The 20,796-nt window shown below is 37.0% G+C and overlaps 1 protein-coding gene across 1 annotated transcript in view; it reads left to right on the top strand.

The window, feature by feature from the left end:
- adamts18 (ADAM metallopeptidase with thrombospondin type 1 motif, 18) overlaps positions 1-20,796 on the top strand; it is a 160,398-nt gene that overhangs the window by 82,204 nt on the left and 57,398 nt on the right. Inside the window, 5 exon segments of the mRNA XM_039763116.1 lie at positions 8,288-8,425; positions 9,803-9,956; positions 10,707-10,802; positions 10,902-11,050; positions 17,530-17,702. Of these exon segments, the coding sequence (XP_039619050.1) occupies positions 8,288-8,425; positions 9,803-9,956; positions 10,707-10,802; positions 10,902-11,050; positions 17,530-17,702 (710 nt within the window).

The following is a 20,796-nucleotide window of genomic DNA, read 5'->3' as shown; positions in this document are numbered from 1 at the left end:
AAACATAAAAGTTAATTTGACCAGCTTCACCTTTAAACTCTGAGTAACCCTAGCCAAAATTATTTGTACATTAGGCTAAAACAGTGTGATCATTGAACATTTTGTAATTAGAAGTCCAATGATCCCCAATAAGAGCCACAAAGTCCGCTTTCTGTAATGCATCTAATTTTGCTTGCTTTTCAGTGTCATAAAGCTGTTGAATTTTACTTGAAATAGTCTCTCGGCACGGCAGTTGAAAAGTTGGATCACCTGACGCTTACTGTAGCACATTTTCTAATCCTCTATCTTCCACCACTGTTAGTGGTCTACAGTCCAAAGCAATCCATTTTGCGAGAGAATTTGTAAGTTTGACCAATTTTGACTTACTAATTATGGTCCTGAAGCCATTCATTTCATCAGTTTTGGGCTGCCGACACCTTTTGCTGGTACTCAAACTCGTACTGCTATTGCTAACAGCATAGACAGTTTCTGTGTTCGCTGTAACATGTTTTGCATATAGATGGCACTGTAAGGTTGAAGTGGTTCGGTGTTATGCAAACTCCTTTTTGCAGTTTGCACAAAACCACGCTTTTATCAAGGCTTCCGTCGGGTAGTCTTTTGAAATTAAATTTTCCTCCAATCAGTCCTAGCAACACGCTTTCTTCCGACTCTTACATTTTTGTAGCTCTGTTGTGTGCATCAATGTAATCGGTGTTCCAGGAAATCATGCATTGAGAGAAGTTCCCCTTTGTTTGGAATGCAAAGTGTAATTAAATGCGTTATTTTTAACACGTTATGGAGCACATGCATCAAAGCTTCTCAGCTGTGCTTGTGCTAAGAAAAAGAAACATTTTAAAAATAACGTAACATGATTGTCCATGTAACCTTTTGTAAGTAGTGCCTGGAGGATTCAGAGTGTGGAGAAACTCTTGAGGCAGCGTGTGTATTAACTTGTGGATTTTTCTGTGAGTATTTGGTGGCAGCGTGACAAAGTTGCCTCCGCAAGACCACGTTAGCTGCGGAGCTCAGCTCAGAGCGAAATGAGGTGAATGGGAGGGGAGATGATGATGTCATTCCCCCACCCGCCTCAACTGTCAATCCCCCCACTAGCACAGTCTCTCGGCATTTGCATAAGCACAGCCCTTCACCAGCAATTTTAATTTACTTACAAAGTGATCAAAACTCTCGTTTATACCCTGTGTCCTCTCATTAAACTTGTATCCCCATTAGTCGTGGGCATGACAAACGCCAGCGGCAGCCTGTCTATGAACTTAATTTAAACTTACGGTTTACACCGTGCTTTGTTTCGCAGTAGCTGCACTTATGAATATGCTTGTATGTGTCACTCGCTCGCTTCTTATTGTTTCGTTGCCTTCTCAATTGTATAATGCATGTTTTCTTCAGTGCTTTTTGGAGCTCTTCCTTGTTTTCTATGTACTGCGCTCACAGTCAGTTCACGTGATTATGTGGGAGGCGTGATGATGTCACACGAAACTCCGCCCCCCACGGCCATCGAGCTGAACTCCATTACAGTATATGGACAAAAATAGTTTACAGTTATGACCATTACGTGTAGAATTATGAAATGAAACCTGCCCAACTTTTGTAAGTAAGCTGTAAGGAATGAGCCTGCCAAATTTCAGCCTTCCACCTACACGTGAAGTTGGAGAATTAGTGATGAGTGAGTGAGTCAGTCAGTCAGTCAGTCAGTGAAGGCTTTGCCTTTTATTAGTATATATGTATATATATATATATTTATATATATATATAGTGTGTATATATATATATATATATATATATATATACTGTATATATATATATATATATATATATATACACCTGTCGTCACGCCACGGGGCCCTCTTCAGTTGTGGGAAGCGGATCATAGAATGTTACATAGTTTACTGTCAAATAATGCAAAGAGTACCAACCACATGCATTACCTGGTAGGTAACCACCCATACAATCAGATTGGGACTCAGAATACAGATGCTATGAATGTCATTAATCCAATCTACAGTCAAATAAACAAATTACACGGCGTGGCACAGGGTAAAGGGACTTCGTCTCTGATGCTGACGTCTGAGGTCCGATCCCCGCAAGGGGAGCAGTGAAGTGTGTATGCCTGATGAGCCCAAATAAGGGTGAAACACGTGTATGTATATATATATATATATATATATATATATGTATATATATATATATATATATATATATATATATATATATATATATATGTGTGTGTGTGTGTGTGTGTGTGTATATACACTGCTCACAAAAATTAAAGGAACACTTTAAAGAAACACATTAGATACATCAGATCTCAATATGAAGTTGGATATCTATACAAATAACGACAGGGCAATGTCTTAGGAACAAAAGGATGCCAAGTCTTTTAATGGAAATAAAAGTTTTCTGCCTACAGAGGGCTCAATTGTGTAGACACCCTAAAATCAGAGTGAAATGAAGATGTGGCAGGCTAGTCCATTTTTTCAAAAACTTAATTTCTGCTACTCAAAATGCTTTTCAGTATCTTGTGTGACCCCCACGAGCTTGTATGTATGCTTGACAACGTCGGGGCATGCTCCTAATGAGACGACGGATGGTGTCTTGTGGCATTTCCTCCCAGATCTGTATGAGGGCATCCCTGAGCTGTTGTACAGTCTGAGGAGCAACCTGGCGGCGCTAATGGACCAAAACATAATGTCCCACAGATGTTCTATTGGGTTTAAGTCAGGGGATCGTGAAGGCCATTCAATTGTTTCAATTCCTTCATCCTCCAGGTACTGCCTGCATACTCTTGCCACATGAGGCCGGGCATTGTCGTGCATTAGGAGGAAACCAGGACCTACTGCACCAGCGTAGGGTCTGACAATGGGTTCAAGGATTTCATCCTGATACCTAATGGCAGTCAAGGTGTCTTTGTCTAGCTTGTAGAAGTCTGTGTGTCGCTCCATGGATATGCCTCCCCAGACTATCACTGACCCACCACCAAACTGGTCATGCCGAATGATGTTACAGACAGCATAACATTCTCCATGGCTTCTGCAGACACTTCAACGTCTGCCACATGTGCTCAGGGTGAACCTGCTCTCATCTGTGAAAAACACAGGGTGCCATTGGTGGACCTGACAATTCTGGTATTCTATGGTAAATGCCGATCGAGCTCCACTGCGCTGGGTTGTGAGCACAGGGCCCACTAGAGGACGTTGGGCCCTCAGACCACCCTCAAGAAGTCTGTTTCTGATTGTTTGGTCAGAGACATTCACACCAGTGGCCTGCTGGAGGTCATTTTGTAGAGCTCTGGAAATGCTCATCCTGTTTGTCCTTGTCCAAAGGAGCAGATACCAGTCCTGCTGATGGGTTAAGGACCTTCTATGGTCCTGTCCAGCTCTCCTAGACTAACTGCCTGTCTCCTGGAATCTCCTCCATGCCCTTGAGACAGTGCTGGGAGACACTGCAAACCTTCTGGCAATGACACACATTGATGTGCCATCCTGGAGAAGTTGGATTTCCTGTGCAACCTCTGTAGGGTCCAGGTTTCGCCTCATGCTACCAGTAGTTACACTGACCATAGCGAAATGCAAAACTAGTGAAAAACAGTCAGAAAAGATGAGGAGGGAAAAATGTCAGTGGCTTCCACCTGTTAAACCATTCCTGTTTTGGGGATCATCTCATTGTTGCCCCTCTAGTGCACCTGTTGTTAATTTCATTAACAGCAAAGCAGCTGAAACTGATTAACAACCCCCTGTGCTACTTAACTGACCAAATCAATATCCCAGAAGTTTCATTGACTTGATGCTATACTCTGATTAAAAAGTGTTCCTTTAATTTTTTTGAGCAGTATATATATATATATGTGTGTATATATATATATATCCTCTTTAATAAAACCCCTGTGTACGTCCAGGTGTCCGTGTGTGTGTGTGTGTGTGTCTTCTGGTGAAGTGCACATGCGCGGGGCCGAACTGCACATTGCACCATGCCCCGCCCATGCGCACGGCCCCGTGGACGCACACACACTGGAAGCTGGGCACACAGTGAATAGCCTACCCGCGGCCGGGCATGATAAGCAAATAAAGGAAGTCATTGCTGGGGAGAGTGGTGATTCGGTAGTCGCGACCGCTCATATAAAATCTGTTGCTGGGGAGACGCCACACATACAATAATCAGCTCCATGCCACCACAAATTAAAATACTTGCTGGGGAACTGCACAGTACTTGCTAGGGAAACAACACAGTCACAATTATCAGCTGCACTCCACACATTACAGTAATCCCTCCTCGATTGCGGGGGTTGCGTTCTAGAACCCCCCGCGATAGGTGAAAATCTGCGAAGTAGAAACCATATGTTTGTATGGTTATTTTTATATATTTTAAGCCCTTAGAAACTCTCCCACATTATTTATAAATATTCTCCGCACAGTTATACAGTAAACCCTCGTTTATCGCAGTTAATCCGCTCCAGACAGATAAATGAATTTCCACGAAGTAGGAATTTTTTTTTTTTGTAAATCTAATATTTTCGCAGTTAGAGCATAGAAAACCTCTTTACGACCTTCTAAATACGTTTTTTAACATTATTAGAGCCCTCTAGACATGAAATAACACCCTTTAGTCAAAAGTTTAAACTGTGCTCCATGACAAGACAGCGATGACAGTTCTTTCTCACAATTAAAAGAATGCAAACATATCTTCCTCTTCAAAGGAGTGCGCGGAATGTCAGAGAGAGAGAGACAAAAGTAAACAATTAAAAATCAATAGGACTGTTGGGCTTTTAAGTATGCGTAGCACAGCGATAAAGCGGTCACAATGAATGGATCAATGTGAAGGTAGTCTTTTGGCATTTTTTAGAGGAGCGTACGTATCTTCTAAGCAAACAGCCTCTGTGCAAATAGCCCCTCTGCTCACACCCCCTCCGTCAGGAGCAGAGAATGTCAGAGAGAGTGAGAGAGACAGAGAAAAGCAAACAATCAAAAATCAATACGGCTTTTAGAGCTTTTAAGCGTGCGAAGCACCGCGCGGGAAGCATATCGTATATCATTGAGGAGTTTTATTTAATACGTAATACATGCTCTGATTGGGTAGCTTCTCAGCCATCCACCAATAGGGTCCCTTGTATGAAATCAACTGGGCAAACAAACTGAGGAAGCATGTACCATAAATTAAATGACCCATTGTCCGCAGAAATCCGCGAACCAGCGAAAAATCCGTGATATATATTTAGATATGCTTACATTTAAAATCCGCAATGGAGTGAAGCCACGAAAGTCGAAGAGCGATATAGCGAGGGATCACTGTACATCAGTTGCTGGGGACACACTGCTGATTGCCCACTGTTGTGACAGAAAATGAAAGTGATATTACAGACATCAGAGCCAGTATTACTGTAAGAGAAAATTACAGGCATTTTACGGAAATACAAACCAGTATTACTGCGAGAGAAAATTAAAGGCACACGATACAGTGACGCGTATTACAGCCACATACAAGCCAGTATTACTGTAAGAGAAAATATTACGGACGTATCTACTAACAACATGCCACCCAAAAAAAAATAGACACGTCAATTTGGACAAAAGACACAAATAATCAGATCCTATATAAGCAGCATCTCCTGGAAAAGTGGTCAGCTCAACAAGTAAACATCAACAAAAAAAAAGGCTGAAAGAGAAAGAAAAATACGAGCAAATAGATTGATTGAAGAAAAAGAACATGAGCGTTAGAAATAACGCTAAAAGAGAAAGACTCAGAAGACCAAACCTTAGAAAAAGTTGGCATTTAATTGCCAGAACCAGTATTCAGCCATTGTCAGTTATATGTTGCATTATCAATAGTTAGAAGTTTTCCAGATGTTGTTGTCAAGGTTGTAGATGGTCCTGAACCAGGCAAACTGTTGCCAAACTCAGACAGAATATTTACAAGAAATGTTGTCTACTGTATAATGAAATTTTATAGAAACATTTCATGAGGTAAAAAAATACAAAATTTTTCCTAAATATCTTCTTCAGATATTGTGTATTACAGATTGTTACAAAGTTTTACACTAAGGCAATATTAATTATACTTACTGTATTGTTATATACGTTTCTATTTTATTGTTATTATTATTTTACTTTAGGCTTCTTGCAAAAATATTTTTGACAAAAAAAAATTAAGACAACAAACAGAATGAGGTCAAGGTCCCTTGCCATTTAATATAGACTGTTCCTACTAATGTTTATACACCTCTATTCTAGCGCCCGTTATTGTAATGGGCTTAATGTCTAGTATATATATATATATATATATATATATATATATATATATGTATGCATATATGTATGTATGTATATATGTATGTATGTATATATGTATGTATGTAAATCATTTTATGTTATTTATAATGGAATAATACGAAAGCATATCTCAAATAAACAAACTTGTGCTGAATATTACTTGAAAAATTTTCTTTTAATGTTTTATATTTTTCACAAAATGCATAAAAGTATTATGTTACCTCTAACAGTTTTTTTTTTAAATTTGTTTAAAGACAAGCCAGAAAAAAATACAGTGATATATTTTCCTAAAGTTTAGGGAATAGGTTACATTTTCTGTTTAAACCACAAAAATCTTTTGTATGAAAGAAGGCAATTAAATTATTTGATTTTCACTGGCAGTTAAAAAAAAGATCCATGTAGCCTATTTCTGCAGTCACAAAATACAAAGCTATTCATATTTTATTAGCATCTTCACGTGCCCACATATTACATTTCTTGGGGCTGTTTACATTTTACAAAAGCACTGTTTTAAAATAGGTGATGCTGTGATGTATACCTATAATCATTGATACTCCCAATTTCACAATGTACAGGTTTTTCTTTACAGACTCCACAAGTTATTTTAATTCTCACTTCCTTTCTTCCTACAATTGATTGTGTTATTGGATTATTACTTTCTAGACAGATCTTTAAAGAAAGCCATTATTTTTGGGATCCTTGCAGCAGAACAGTCTTTCAGACTAATTATTAAAGTAAATTGGCAGTTTACAAACATACAACTGCTAATGAAACTGCTGCTCCTGTACACATATTTTTTGTTGTTATTATTTGTTACTGTTTTGTATTGTTAATTTTGTGTGTATGTATGTATTTTTTCTCACAACCTCCCATCACCTGGGAACTATCTTTATTAATGTTGTGTTTAAGGAGCCCAGGGAACATTGTAATCTCATCAACTCTTTTAATTTTTTAGCTGGGGGTTTTGTGGGTGGTTTCCCAGATTTTCTTTTTTGATGTACTCTTTTCCTTACTAGTCTTACATTTATTCTTTGTTTGTAGATTAGGGGTTTGTATACTTTTACCAACAAACTAAAATAAAAGTCAGAACTTTCTAAAATTCTTTTTATAAGATTAGAGCTTTGCGTTCTTTTATAGACATATTTAAAATAAAGTACAAAATAAAATAAAGAAAAGAGTATCTGGATAATACAATATTAACATGTATCTATAGACTTATCTATAGATCCTTTAAGTGTAATTTTCATATGTTTAATCAAATGAAAAAGAGAAACATAATTTTCCAAAACAGGAAATCATTCAACTTCTGTAAACACAAATTAAAACATAAATGGGGAAAATTCAGCATGGCATGATTTTATAATGAATATACCAAAAAGATATGACATATCATATTTGTGGTAGCATTATTACAAAGTGTACTCAGGCTTCATTGCCACTGATCAAGGCTGCTTGCAATTTTCTAATTTTAGGAGCATTTTGCTATACTGTACACTACAAGTAAACTTCCCAGGTATTATCTTTACCATGAATGACATTGTGCAGCACAGACACCTTAAGTGTTTAAATCTCAGTATAACTGATTGAAATTCTTTCATGATTTATTTCAACTTAGGTTGAAGAAATAACAAAACATTCTCAAGCCCACTTAATCTAAAACAGCCAACATTCAAACTCATATTGGGTGAATTTTGAAATCAACCTAATCTGCAGATTTGTGATGTTGGAGGAAATCCAGATACTCAGAGGAGCATAATCTGTACAGACACATGGAGAATGTGCATTCTTCAAACGGAAAATAACTGTGTGTGATTTCGAAACTAGAACATCAGATAAAAAACCTGCTGGCACTGTGCTGCTCCCAAATACATTTTTTACTGTATGTTTTAAGTAAAAAAGGAATGTTGTTTAAAGTTTTTTAATGTCACCCCAAGCTGTTTTTATAAAATTACAGGTATATTTTTTTTGTCAGATATCCATAAGCTGGTAAATACATTTAGTCTTGTTTCTGCCCTTTCTGAATTTTCCAGTTTTGGCATGGTACATGATGGTGAAGGGAATGCATGCAGAAAAGCTGAAGGCAATATCATGTCTCCAACATTGGCTGGAAATAATGGTGTTTTCTTTTGGTCAGCCTGCAGTCGTCAATATCTAAATAAATTTCTTAGGTAAGCCCAATCCATAATCATCTGGTTACTTGCCAATTAATTTGTGAGAAAATACCAGTAACATTTGGAAAAATTGGATTGCAACAGTGTCATGATGCAATGACTCTACAGTCTTAGTTTGAGTATGCAGTCCAACAGGACATTTAGCACAAAGGCCAGAGTTTGTTTAGAGGTGGTTGAAAAATAGCATGCATGAGGCTATATTTTACTTTTCTTACAATAGTGATTTAAGTAGAAGTTCCTTCGCCAAGTAAAGAGAATTTAAGGGGTATTGGGTGTAAGTGTTTTTATAGTCTAAATTATTATAATGGTTTGACTAAACTGCCTTGGGGTTGTGAATCAGTGCGGGTTCTAATTGTGAACCTGATGATGGTTTCAGTTGTATCAGAAGCAATAATGATAAATTTAAGTATAAGAATGGGTCACAGTGTTTTAGATATGCAGCCAGTTTTATAGTAAGTGATGATGCAAGCCTCAGATATGATAACAACACTTTAGGACTATAAGGTAGGGGACTAAAGCAGTTCTTCAGCTCACCTGGTTTGATTCCTTGTTTCTGTAATGCAATGGGGCTATGGGAAATAACTCCACCAGTACAAATCAGTTAACTGATGCTTTGAATAGACAGTAATTTCAAAAATTGTAATTTTCTTCAATGGCAGGGGTAGGTTAGAATGTACTTCATATATAAAGTTTGCAAAAAAAAAAGATGTGGTGGACACATAACCTGTCCCGTTCATAAGACAAATATACAGTATATATTCACATGGAAGTCAGAGCACTCCAAATCTGCAAGTGAGAAGCAGTCAGATTTTATATGATATTTTACAGATAGTACTAATTAGTGAACTACTGTCTATACAATGATAATTATATTATAGCAGTTCGTTTAATTCCTTTTTGTGATGTGTACTTCATATAAGCCTTAGCTGTTTGGTGTCAAACTCAAAAAGAAGAGTGCTTCAAATGATGCTACATGTAGTTCATTTTTCAGTTTTTGCATTTAGAATTCAAAGTTAAAGCAGTTGCTTTGAGTATTAATTTCTCATTAGTTCAAACTTATTCCTAGTGTGATCTCAGGTGGAGGATGATTTGTGGTATTTAAAAACAGCTAATCCAATCTTGGGTAGAGTATATTACTTCTAGTATGTAGAATTATATTTTACTTACTACACCATTTTGGATTAGACTATGCAGTACTGTAAATGAACACATATTTACATTATATAATGCATTATTGTAAGCATGTAAACAATAAAATAACACTTTCTTTAAACAGCTTGTACTAAAAAATAAATATAATGCAAAAGGACAAAATATTTCTAAAATGCTCATTTTTAATTTATTGTTTTGAAAATGTAATATGCTTTTTCACAGTACAGCTCAAGCTTCATGTCTTATTGATGAGCCGAAACAAATTGGAAAGTATACATTTCCAGACAAGCTCCCAGGACAGTTGTATGATGCAGACATGCAATGTAAATGGCAGTTTGGCTCAAAGGCAAAACTTTGCAATTTGGACTTTGTTAAGGTATCTAGTTTCTACTTCTGACCCCAACATTTATCTCAAGTGATATGCTGTGCTTTCATTGTTGAGCATTACTTAAACTTCATCAAGTTACTGTTTATAGATACCTCTAAAACTTCTTCATACAACTTTACATGCATGCCATATATCACCTGAGACTTTAGCTCTAATAAAATACAGACAGTCAGTCATTATCCAACCCGCTATATCCTAACACAGGGTCATGGGGGTCTGCTGGAGCCAATCCCAGCCAGCACAGGGCGCAAAGACAGGAAAAAACCCTGGGCAGGGCACCAACCCACCACAGGGCACACACACACACACACACACACACACCAAGGACAATTTAAGATCACCAGTGCACCTAACCTGCATGTCTTTGGACTGTGGGAGGAAACCCATGCAGACACGGGGAGAACGTGCAAAGTTCACGCAGGGAGGACCCAGGAAGCAAACTTTGGTCTCCTTACTGTGAGGCAGCAGCGCTACCACTGCGCCACCATGCAGCCTAAAATACAGACATTTATTACAAATTTTAGTTATGTGCAAAACATAGATGGTTAGATTTTTGTTTATATTAATCTAACTTTGAATTGCAATTTGTAACATTTAAACAATTTTTGAGCCAAATATTTTGATAATATTTTTCTTGTGGAGTAAATTCTAGTTCTAAATTATTAACTGTGATTTAAAGAGATCAAAACAGTAATTGGAAGCAACATTAAAAATGTTTATCATATTTTTGTTTTGTAGGATATATGCAAATCACTGTGGTGTCATAGATCAGGCCATAGGTGTGAAACTAAGTTTATGCCAGCAGCAGAAGGTACATTATGTGGACACAACATGGTGAGTGAGAAGTTTTCTTAAGTATTATTTTTACTCTTTGAAAACACTAAATGCCATTTGAGTGTTCTAAAAGATACTTTCTGTATTTTACAACAATAGTGGTGTCGGAGAGGTCAGTGTGTGAAATTTGGAGACCATGGGCCTAAAGCAGTGCATGGACAGTGGTCTCAGTGGTCAGAATGGTCTGATTGCTCTAGGACTTGTGGAACAGGTGTCATGTACAGAGAAAGACTATGCAACAACCCCAAGTAAGTAGATAGAATACTAAGGTGATTTCCTTTGATAAAAGAGGTGTTAATAAAGCCCACAGTAATTGTTGTACTAGTGGTGTAAAAATGCTGTTAAAATTACACTTCTACATTTTATGCCCAGATGGTACATAGGTGTAGTTGTTGTGCAATAAAACTGTGTTTTATCAAGTCCAAAGTCAGCACAGCCATCTACCAGGAAATTTTAGAGCACTTGCCCACACTGCCAAAAGTACCAATACCTGGTTTAATGACCATGATATCACTGCGCTTGATTGGCCAGCAAACTCGCCTGACCTGAATTGTCAAGAGGAAGATTAGAGACACCAGACCCAACAGTGCAGATGAGCTGAAGGCCGCTATCAAAGCATCCTGGGCTTCCATAACACCTCGGCAGTGCCACAGTCTGCTCGAGTCCATGCCACACCGCATTGATGCAGATATTCATGCAAAAGGAGCCCCAACCAAATATTGAATGCATACATGGGCGTACTTTTCAGTAGGCTAACATTTCTGTATTAAAAATCTTTTTTTTTTATTGGTCTTATATAATATTCTAATTTTCTGAGATACTGAATTTTGAGTTTTTATCACCTATAGGCCATAATCAGCAAAATGAAAAGAAATAAGCACTTGAAATATATCATTCTGTGTGTAATGAATCTATATAATATATGAGTTTCACTTTTTGAATTGAATTACTGAAAAAAAATAACTTTTCAATGATATTCTAATTTATTGAGATGCACCTGTATATGTACAGTATATATATATGTATACAGTATATACTGTATATACAGTACAATGAAAAGTTTGTCTGACCCCTTCACTAACCCATTAACAAAAGCACTAAAAAATGAAATTTGGCAGGATTGTACATCTAAGTCAGCAGGTATCTGTTAAGAAAATTCGATTTATCAATATTTAGGGCTAAAAAAAAAGTACAATAGGTAAAGTAAATACTCCAAAATCTCAAAAAACTTAAACTGGTTTTATTTAAATTTGGTAACATTGTAGAAAAAAGAAAATTAGTTCACATGTGTTTTTTTTATTTTTTGATATTTGTCAATAATAATGATGTAACAAGTGCACCATGTTAAGACACCCCATGTTTTTTTCCGCTCAACACAGACAGATGTGGCTGCCAGTTGAACACTGCCAGTACAACAGTGGCATTCTTCAGTAGTGTTAATGGACGAGTAATTAAGTGAAGGTGTTCAAGGGAAAAGAGACAGTATGATGTTTAGCAAGAGCACTGATGTGGAAGAAGGAAGGTTTACCAAAGCTGAAGTAAGATGTAGTCACACTGGTGAGCTATAAACCTCGAGTCCAGCTGCCATGAAGGGTGAGAGAAATACAGCAGGAGTTGGATTCCTTAGGCTCAAGACAATACGCCATAACCAATGACCCTATCCCAGCTCAGAAGAGAGAGGGGATGGACACAATACACAGTGCCAGTCAAACTTCTAGGCAAGATAATTGAGTCATATGCACATACGTCACAACAAGGGGGACCCAGTCCCTGCACCTTGGTTTATTATACCCTTAACTGCATGCATGGACCCCACATTTACCAAATTTTTAAACAATTACACTGTGTACTGAAACAATTACATTATATATTAAAGCACATGCACCATATGCTGAATCACTTTCATTATCTACTAAGATTTTGTTTCATGTATATAAAATCCAACATCTGCCTGTATGTCTGTCCACTGTTCACGAGAGGTCTACTTAACTGATTTAGATTGGATTTTTTTCTATAATTTGCTTGAACATTTCGGTTGATTTTTCAAGTTCTCTCATTGTGCTAAGTATCATAGATTGCCTACAGTTAAAGTGAGTTAGAGGCTGAAGGGAGCCATGTGCTCTTCTCCCCACAAAGAGGACGCTGTCCCGTCAGAGCTGAACACAATCAGATACAGTGCCAACCTTTGACATTGGAGCGTACCTGCCTTACACTTGCCCAGAATTACATTTTGTTAAATTGACTTTTAAAGTTTGTCCTGTTTCACTACTGCCATAGGGGACAGCTAGTACATAGGGGACAGCTAGTACACAATATACTGAAATGCTTAGACTATATACTTAAATGTTTAAACAAACTTTATATTGACATTTTGTCTTTTACACTACATTCAAACATTTACTGGATAGACTGTAACAGACATGTAACAGCTAAAAAAAATTGAGAAGATTGTGAATTATGCTATAAACCTGCCATCTAGCATATATAACTCCAACTCATACTGTGTTGTGATGTACTGAAAATCTCATGACACGTATTATTATTAGGTTCATTACTTTTTATATGTAATTCTATTCTCAAAAACACTTAATCCAATTCCTTGCCACCTGGCTCAAGGAAGTGTGGCAAATAAATGTCACTATGCTTTGTAGACATTTTAGCATATAAGCATTTCAAACATTTAATTAATTGCATGGAAGGCTTAAATGTGCAATCTGTAAACGTCTTTGCTTTTTTGTAATAAGTGTCAAACGTCATTTGGTGTTACAACTTTATTGACTGTCTATAGCAAATAAAACACTCAAAATATACAAAAAACGTGAAAAGCAATGCTTATGTGAATAATGCAAACAAATGAAATTGTTAACATACCATAGTAGTAATAGTAATCCATTCATCCATCTTCTAAACTTGCCATTTCCTGAGCAGGGCTTCAGGGAAGCTTTAACCTATCCCAGCAAGCATAGGACGTAGGCAGGTGAACATCCATCCATTTTCCAACCCACTGAATCCGAATACAGGGTCACGGGGGTCTGCTGGAGCCAATCCCAGCCAACACAGGGCACAAGGCAGGAACCAATCCTGGGCAGGGTGCCAACCCACCACAGGACACACACAAACACACCCACACACCAAGCACACACTAGGGCCAATTGAGAATCGCCAATGCACCTAACCTGCACGTCTTTGGATTGTGGGAGGAAACCGGAGCGCCCGGAAGAAACCCACGCAGACACAGGGAGAACATGCAAACTCCACGCAAGGAGGACCCGGGAAGCGAATCCGGGTCTCCTAACTGCGAGGCAGCAGCGCTACCACTGCGCCGCAGGTGAACATATATACTTAAAATTCCCATTATTACTACTGATAACCTGTTTTAATTCAAAGTAATATAGTTTCATGTAAAATTGTGCATTCTTATTGATCAGAAAAGAATTACAAATATTGTATACAAAAAAGTACTTAGTTACACAGTACTTCTAATATATGTGATTAACTGAGACCCATTGCCTTAAGAAATTTCCAAAGTGAAGCCGGGATACACCTCTAGTTTCTAATATTGTAGATTTTTTTAGTTATCCCTTTTTTGCAAACTAAACTACGCAGAAGAGTAAAGTACACATATCAGTTTTTCTTACATTACTAGACAGTAAAATTTTGAATATGAAAACTAAATCTTATTGAATAAAGCTAGAATATATATATATATATATATATATATATATATATATATATATATATATATATATATATATATATATATACACTCACCTAAAGGATTATTTGGAACAATTTCTCATTAATGCAATTATCTAATCAACCAATCACATGGCAGTTGCTTCAATGCATTTAGGGGTGTGGTCCTGGTCAAGACAATCTCCTGAACTCCAAACTGAATGTCAGAATGGGAAAGAAAGGTGATTTAAGCAATTTTGAGTGTAGCATGGTTGTTGGTGCCAGACGGGCCGGTCTGAGTATTTCACAATCTGCTCAGTTACTGGGATTTTCACACACAACCATTTCTAGGGTTTACAAAGAATGGTGTGAAAAGGGAAAAACATCCAGTATGCGGCAGTCCTGTGGGCTGAAAATGCCTTGTTGATGCTAGAGGTCAGAGGAGAATGGGCTGACTGATTCAAGCTGATAGAAGAGCAACTTTGACTGAAATAACCACTCGTTACAACCGAGATATGCAGCAAAGCATTTGTGGAGCCACAACACGCACAACCTTGAGCCGGATGGGCTACAACAGCAGAAGACCCCACCGGGTACCACTCATCTCCACTACAAATAGGAAAAAGAGGCTACAATTTGCACAAGCTCACCAAAATTGGACAGTTGAAGACTGGAAAAATGTTGCCGGGTCTGATGAGTCTTGATTTCTGTTGAGACATTCAAATGGCAGAGTCAGAATTTGGCATAAACAGATTGAGAACATGGATCCATCATGCCTTGTTACCACTGTGCAGGCTGGTGGTGGTGGTGTAATGGTGTGGGGGATGTTTTCTTGGCACACTTTAGGCCCCTTAGTGCCCATTGGGCATCGTTTAAATGCCACGGGCTACCTGAGCATTGTTTCTGACCATGTCCATCCCTTCATGACCACAATGTACCCATCCTCTGATGGCTACTTCCAGCAGGATAATGCACCATGTCACAAAGCTTGAATCATTTCAAATTGGTTTCTTGAACATGACAATGAGTTCACTGTACTAAAATGGCCCCCACAGTCACCAGATCTCAACCCAATAGAGCATCTTTTGGATGTAGTGGAACGGGAGCTTCGTGCCCTGGATGTGCATCCCACAAATCTCCATCAACTGCAAGATGCTATCCTATCAATATGGGCCAACATTTCTAAAGAATGCTTTCAGCACCTTGTTGAATCAATGCCACGTAGAATTAAGGCAGTTCTGAAGGCGAAAGGGGGTCAAACACCATATTAGTATGGTGTTCCTAACAATCCTTTAGGTGAGTGAATATTACAAACAAAAACCTTAATGTTTAAAAATATGTGCACTGTAAGTTGTGAGATGAAAGCAGACGTATTCTTCAGTGCTGATTGTTATTCTAGAAGAATATATCTAAAGATATCTTAATAAATTAGAACTATAAGGACAATATTTTTAATACAGTATAGCTTTCTAGTAACTGGTGATTAGTCAAAAGAAAGTGGCAAGCTGTTAAATACTGGCAGAGTCTTCTGCAAATATTTACATTTTATGCGGTACAATTAGTCAAGTCTTTCTGCATACAAACTAACCAGAGTTATACCGGCTGTAACACTGAATGATTAAAGTAAAGACTGGCACTGATCCAGTGAATAAAATGCTGACCAAAGTTATTTGCTTTGAGGTTATATTATGGAAGCATGCCTAACATTCCTCTTATAAAAAGTTTAACTGTTCTGTAGATGAATAAAACTGAGATAATATCTGTAAAATCAAGTTAAAGCACCACTGTAGACTGGGGGATATTGCTATGTTTGACTTGGATTTTTTTTCCAAAGATAGCTTCTTTTATTTTTTAGTACAGGTGAGAATTTTGGCAACAAGGTTTTTCATTGCACAATCAGCTTTTCCTGTGTTTTAGCATAAAACAAATAGATTTTTTCTCATTGTCCCATATACCAAAAACTACCAAAACTAGTGCCTGATGGAGTGAAGAATGATAGCAAAGCAGATGACCTAAATGCCATATATTGTAAAAATAATAACTTTTTAATAAATATAGGAAGAGTGTTTAAACCTGTTTGATATATTTTTGTTTAAAATGATATTTACATTAGAGGTTACCCATTTAAATTTCTTAAAATTCATTGTAATAAAGATTATGATCACTGATGTTATATTTTAAGTATGCCTTTTTAATTAATTCTGCCAATAAAAAGTAAAATTCAAATTGAATTTGTTGCAGACAAAGAATAATAAATCACTTTTACATACTGCACACCCAAACAGAAGAGGCGGTATTTGCTTGTGATGCAAAGGACTATTCAGTAAAGATTCTTCATTGTGACAAGGGTTAAAATGAATTACATCACTATACAAAGTCAAGGAGGACAACTTGGCTGCAAACCCAGATAAATAAGGTGGACACAACTCTGGTGATATCTAAAGCTTCTGTGTAATAAAGAAGTGAAATGTCTGCTTAACATAACACAGTTGTGAGTTGCTCAGCCTTGCTACCTCATAGATCCCAGTCTCTTTCTCCCTATGTCCACTTAGGTTTCACTGTGTGCTTAAGTATTTTTTCCGCACCGTTCAACCCTTTCAGAACATATACACTGTATCACAGTAATATACTTATCAGGCTTAAAAATGAAAAGATCACAATGTTGCAATGCTGTTGTAAGCTGTTATGTCTGAAGCAGGATCTGGACCTAAGAGATCAGTATTGTCAGAAATGAAATTCAATGGTCAGCCTCAATAAAAATTGTGTTAAACAGTAGCTGTCCACATAACAATATAGGAATATCTGTAAAAAAAATAAATATTCCGTAGTACTGTTCATCTACTGTAACAGTTAAGTGTAACAAATTTTTCTTGAAAGATGGTGATTAAGTCTTTTAAGCAAACTGTACTGCATCAACATCCTTCCTTTTATCAATCTCAGATGCACTTCCCTTAATATACAAAGATCTTGGCAATGTATTTCAGATTTGATACATATAATTTTGTATGTTTCTAGCTACTAGTCTTATTTTACTTTCTTCTGTCTTTTGCAGACCACAGTATGGTGGGAAATTCTGTATAGGCTCCAGTCGCTTATACCAGCTGTGTAATACAAAAGCATGCAAAAACAACATTGAGGATTTCCGTGCTCAGCAGTGTGCAGAATATAACAGCAAACCTTTCAGAGGCTGGTACTACAAATGGAAGCCCTATACAAAAGTGGAAGGTACTTGGAGGCTATTGTAGTTAAATGACTGAATATGCTATAAAATGTGTATGATTTATTAACTTATACAGTATTTACAGTGCTATTTCATATTTGGTCTCAGATTTTGATTTTTAAATATGTTGGGATTTTTTTTTATCGGTGATCTATAAAGCTGTAAGTACCTCCTTGTAATGGTAAATATTCTCAGCTTTGTACATAAAATTATCATTAAGAAAGGATTCATCCCCTTTGTGCCTTCATGTCTGCTTATATATATTCACTCAACATGCCACACCATTTACTGATGAGCTGTAATGGGATCATGTGATATATACTGATCTATGAGGAGAAGCACCCATTTCTCCAGGGGACAATATTATGAAACAGACTGTGAAAGGAATACTTTGTTCTATAGACAACACATAATTCTTAGGTAACCAGAGATCTCAGAGAAGCACAAATCTAGGAAGAGGTACCAATGTTTTGCAAATGAATTGTACACCACTCTAAGCTCAATGTACTCAATTATAAAGAAGAGGGAGAAATGTAAAAACAATACCACACTGACTGAATGTAGCTAGTCATTTTTACTCAGTTGCCATACAACAAGGTAACTGATTAGGGAAGATTACTGCAATGACAGTTTTTCAAGGATTAAACATTTCCAGAGCATTGTACTATTTGACTGTGGCAAAAATGCTTTGCTTAAGAAAAATGTTCTTGCCTTCAATGAGTTTGCTGAACAACATCTACAGTATAGGTAGCAGACACTCTTGTTGTTTAGAAAATTAGAATTTGGCCTAAATGCTAGTATGAAAGTAGAATATTAAGTACCTCTTAGCAGCAAGATTTTATGATTCCTTCAGTAAAGTATGAAGGTGGTCACATCATTTTATGTGGATATTTTACAGTAGCAGAGACAGACAATCTTATCAGGATGGCTAGTAAGTGTAATAAAGTACAATATTGCAAAATGATGGATAGACACCAATGCTTTTCTGCTGTGTAAGAGAAACAGGAATAAAAATATGTTTTTCTAAAAAATAATTACCAAGAATAATCCATCCCTTATCCAACCCGCTATATCCTAACTACAGGGTCACGTTAGTCTGCTGGAGCCAATCCCAGCCAACACAGAGTGCAAGGCAGGAAACAAACCCCGGGCAGGGTGCCAGCCCACCGCAGGGCGCGCACACACACACACACACCCACACACCAAGCACACGCTAGGGACAATTTAGGATCCCCAGTGCACCTAACCTGCATGTCTTTGGACTGTGAATCACACTGCTGCTCTACTTGGTCACCATTTTATCTCCATTTACCAACCTTTCTGAGCTTGAGCCTGCATTTATTGTATATTTCCATATTGCCAACGTGAAGTGTATTGCAATGAGACTTTACATTTTCCATATCTTTGGCGCTCCATGAAATACGCAGCTTTTTTTAATATAACACAGTAAGTAGTCTAACTCAGTGCATCCATTTTTATATATCTTATTCAGATCAGGGTCATATGTATGTGAGCCCTTTTTATTAATATTCCTAGTGATGTACTGTTAGATGAAATAATGTAAGTTAATTGCAAGCATAATTTATAATGTGAAATCTGTCTCATCTGTAAATCATGGGATACAAGTTTCTGTTCTGACTGGCACATAAGTTATATAATATAGTTACTGGCTGTATAGGGTGGTCCAGATCTAATTATGCAGTTTTTATTACGCTATAACTTATTAAGTTTATTACATAGAAAATCACCAGAAAAATCCCGGATCATTGAGAAGTGTGCAAACTGACAACATGAAGAATCCTCTTCACGCCGAACTGGAATCATCCTCACATAAGTCAATATTATCTAGACGATCTGGATCTGCATAATTAGATCTGGACCGCCCTGTATATTTAAATCAAATATGCTCTTTTTTTTTGATTCAGAATAAATTACATCATTCCAAGCAGTATACTGTAAATGTATTTTCTTTTAGTCTCATAGCTACAATTATTGCATACAGAAGAATTATCATTGTTTAATGAAAACACAAGAGTGTCTTATTTGATACAGTAGATTGTTACACTGATTATATTTGTATTCAGTCTTTTTCTTCACTTGAATGCAAACAGACATATTTTTCATGTAAAGAAGCACATTCTTGCATCTTTCTTTTTCTGCTGATTAAATTTTAGTTTAGTTTATTTGTAAGGTATGTTTGTTAAGCATGGGAATGAAAGTATAAATCTTAGAATACCTGAAATGCGAAAAACGTTGTTCAGTACCTCTAAGATAATACATAAAGTATACATTGTAAAATTTGTCTTTATTCCTTATTAGGTTTGATGGTGTACTTGTATTCTGTAAATTACTATTTGATAATTTCTTCTAGTATTCACTTGTGCTTTGTTCTGGTATACCCCTTAAACCTAGTGTGATTGGCCATTATAATCTAGCAGTATATTTGTGTTTATTTTGAAATGTGCATCTGTGAGTGTGTGCTATTATGGTTTAGCACCCCATCTAGGACTGGTCTCTGCCTTATATCCAATGTTACTGGAATAGGCATTAACACTCTATACCCATTTAGTGAAATAAGCAAGTTATAAGAATGTATGAATGAGCTCCTTTTTGTATGGGAGTATGATAATATTTAACTCATTTACTTGAAATAAAATAACTTTACTATGAAATTTAAATAATACTTGTGGGTTAGAGTTAGAGATACACCAACGTACCGGTTTAATTTTGTAAATATGTACATGCAACCAGAATTGATTGTTTTATGTCATTTGTATGCAGTCATTGTAGTTTAGTGCTTAGAGCATCTTCTTCTTCTTCTTCTTTAAGCTGTTCCCATTAGGGTTTGCCACAGCGGATCATCTTCTTCCATATCTTTCTGTCCTCTGCATCTTGTTCTGTTACACCCATCACCTGCATGTCCTCTCTCACCAAATCCATAAACCTTCTCTTAGGCTCTCCTATTTTCCTCTTATCTGACAGGTATATCCTTAACATCCTTCTCCCAATATCCTCAGCATCTCTCCTCTGCACATGTCCAAACCAACTCAATCTTTCCTCGCTGACTTTGTCTCCCAACCATCCAACTTGAGCTGACCC

The sequence above is a fragment of the Polypterus senegalus genome, chromosome 9, assembly GCF_016835505.1.
Source record: "Polypterus senegalus isolate Bchr_013 chromosome 9, ASM1683550v1, whole genome shotgun sequence".
Classification (NCBI taxonomy): domain Eukaryota; kingdom Metazoa; phylum Chordata; class Cladistia; order Polypteriformes; family Polypteridae; genus Polypterus; species Polypterus senegalus.
This window is presented reverse-complemented; position numbering and strand designations above follow the sequence as displayed.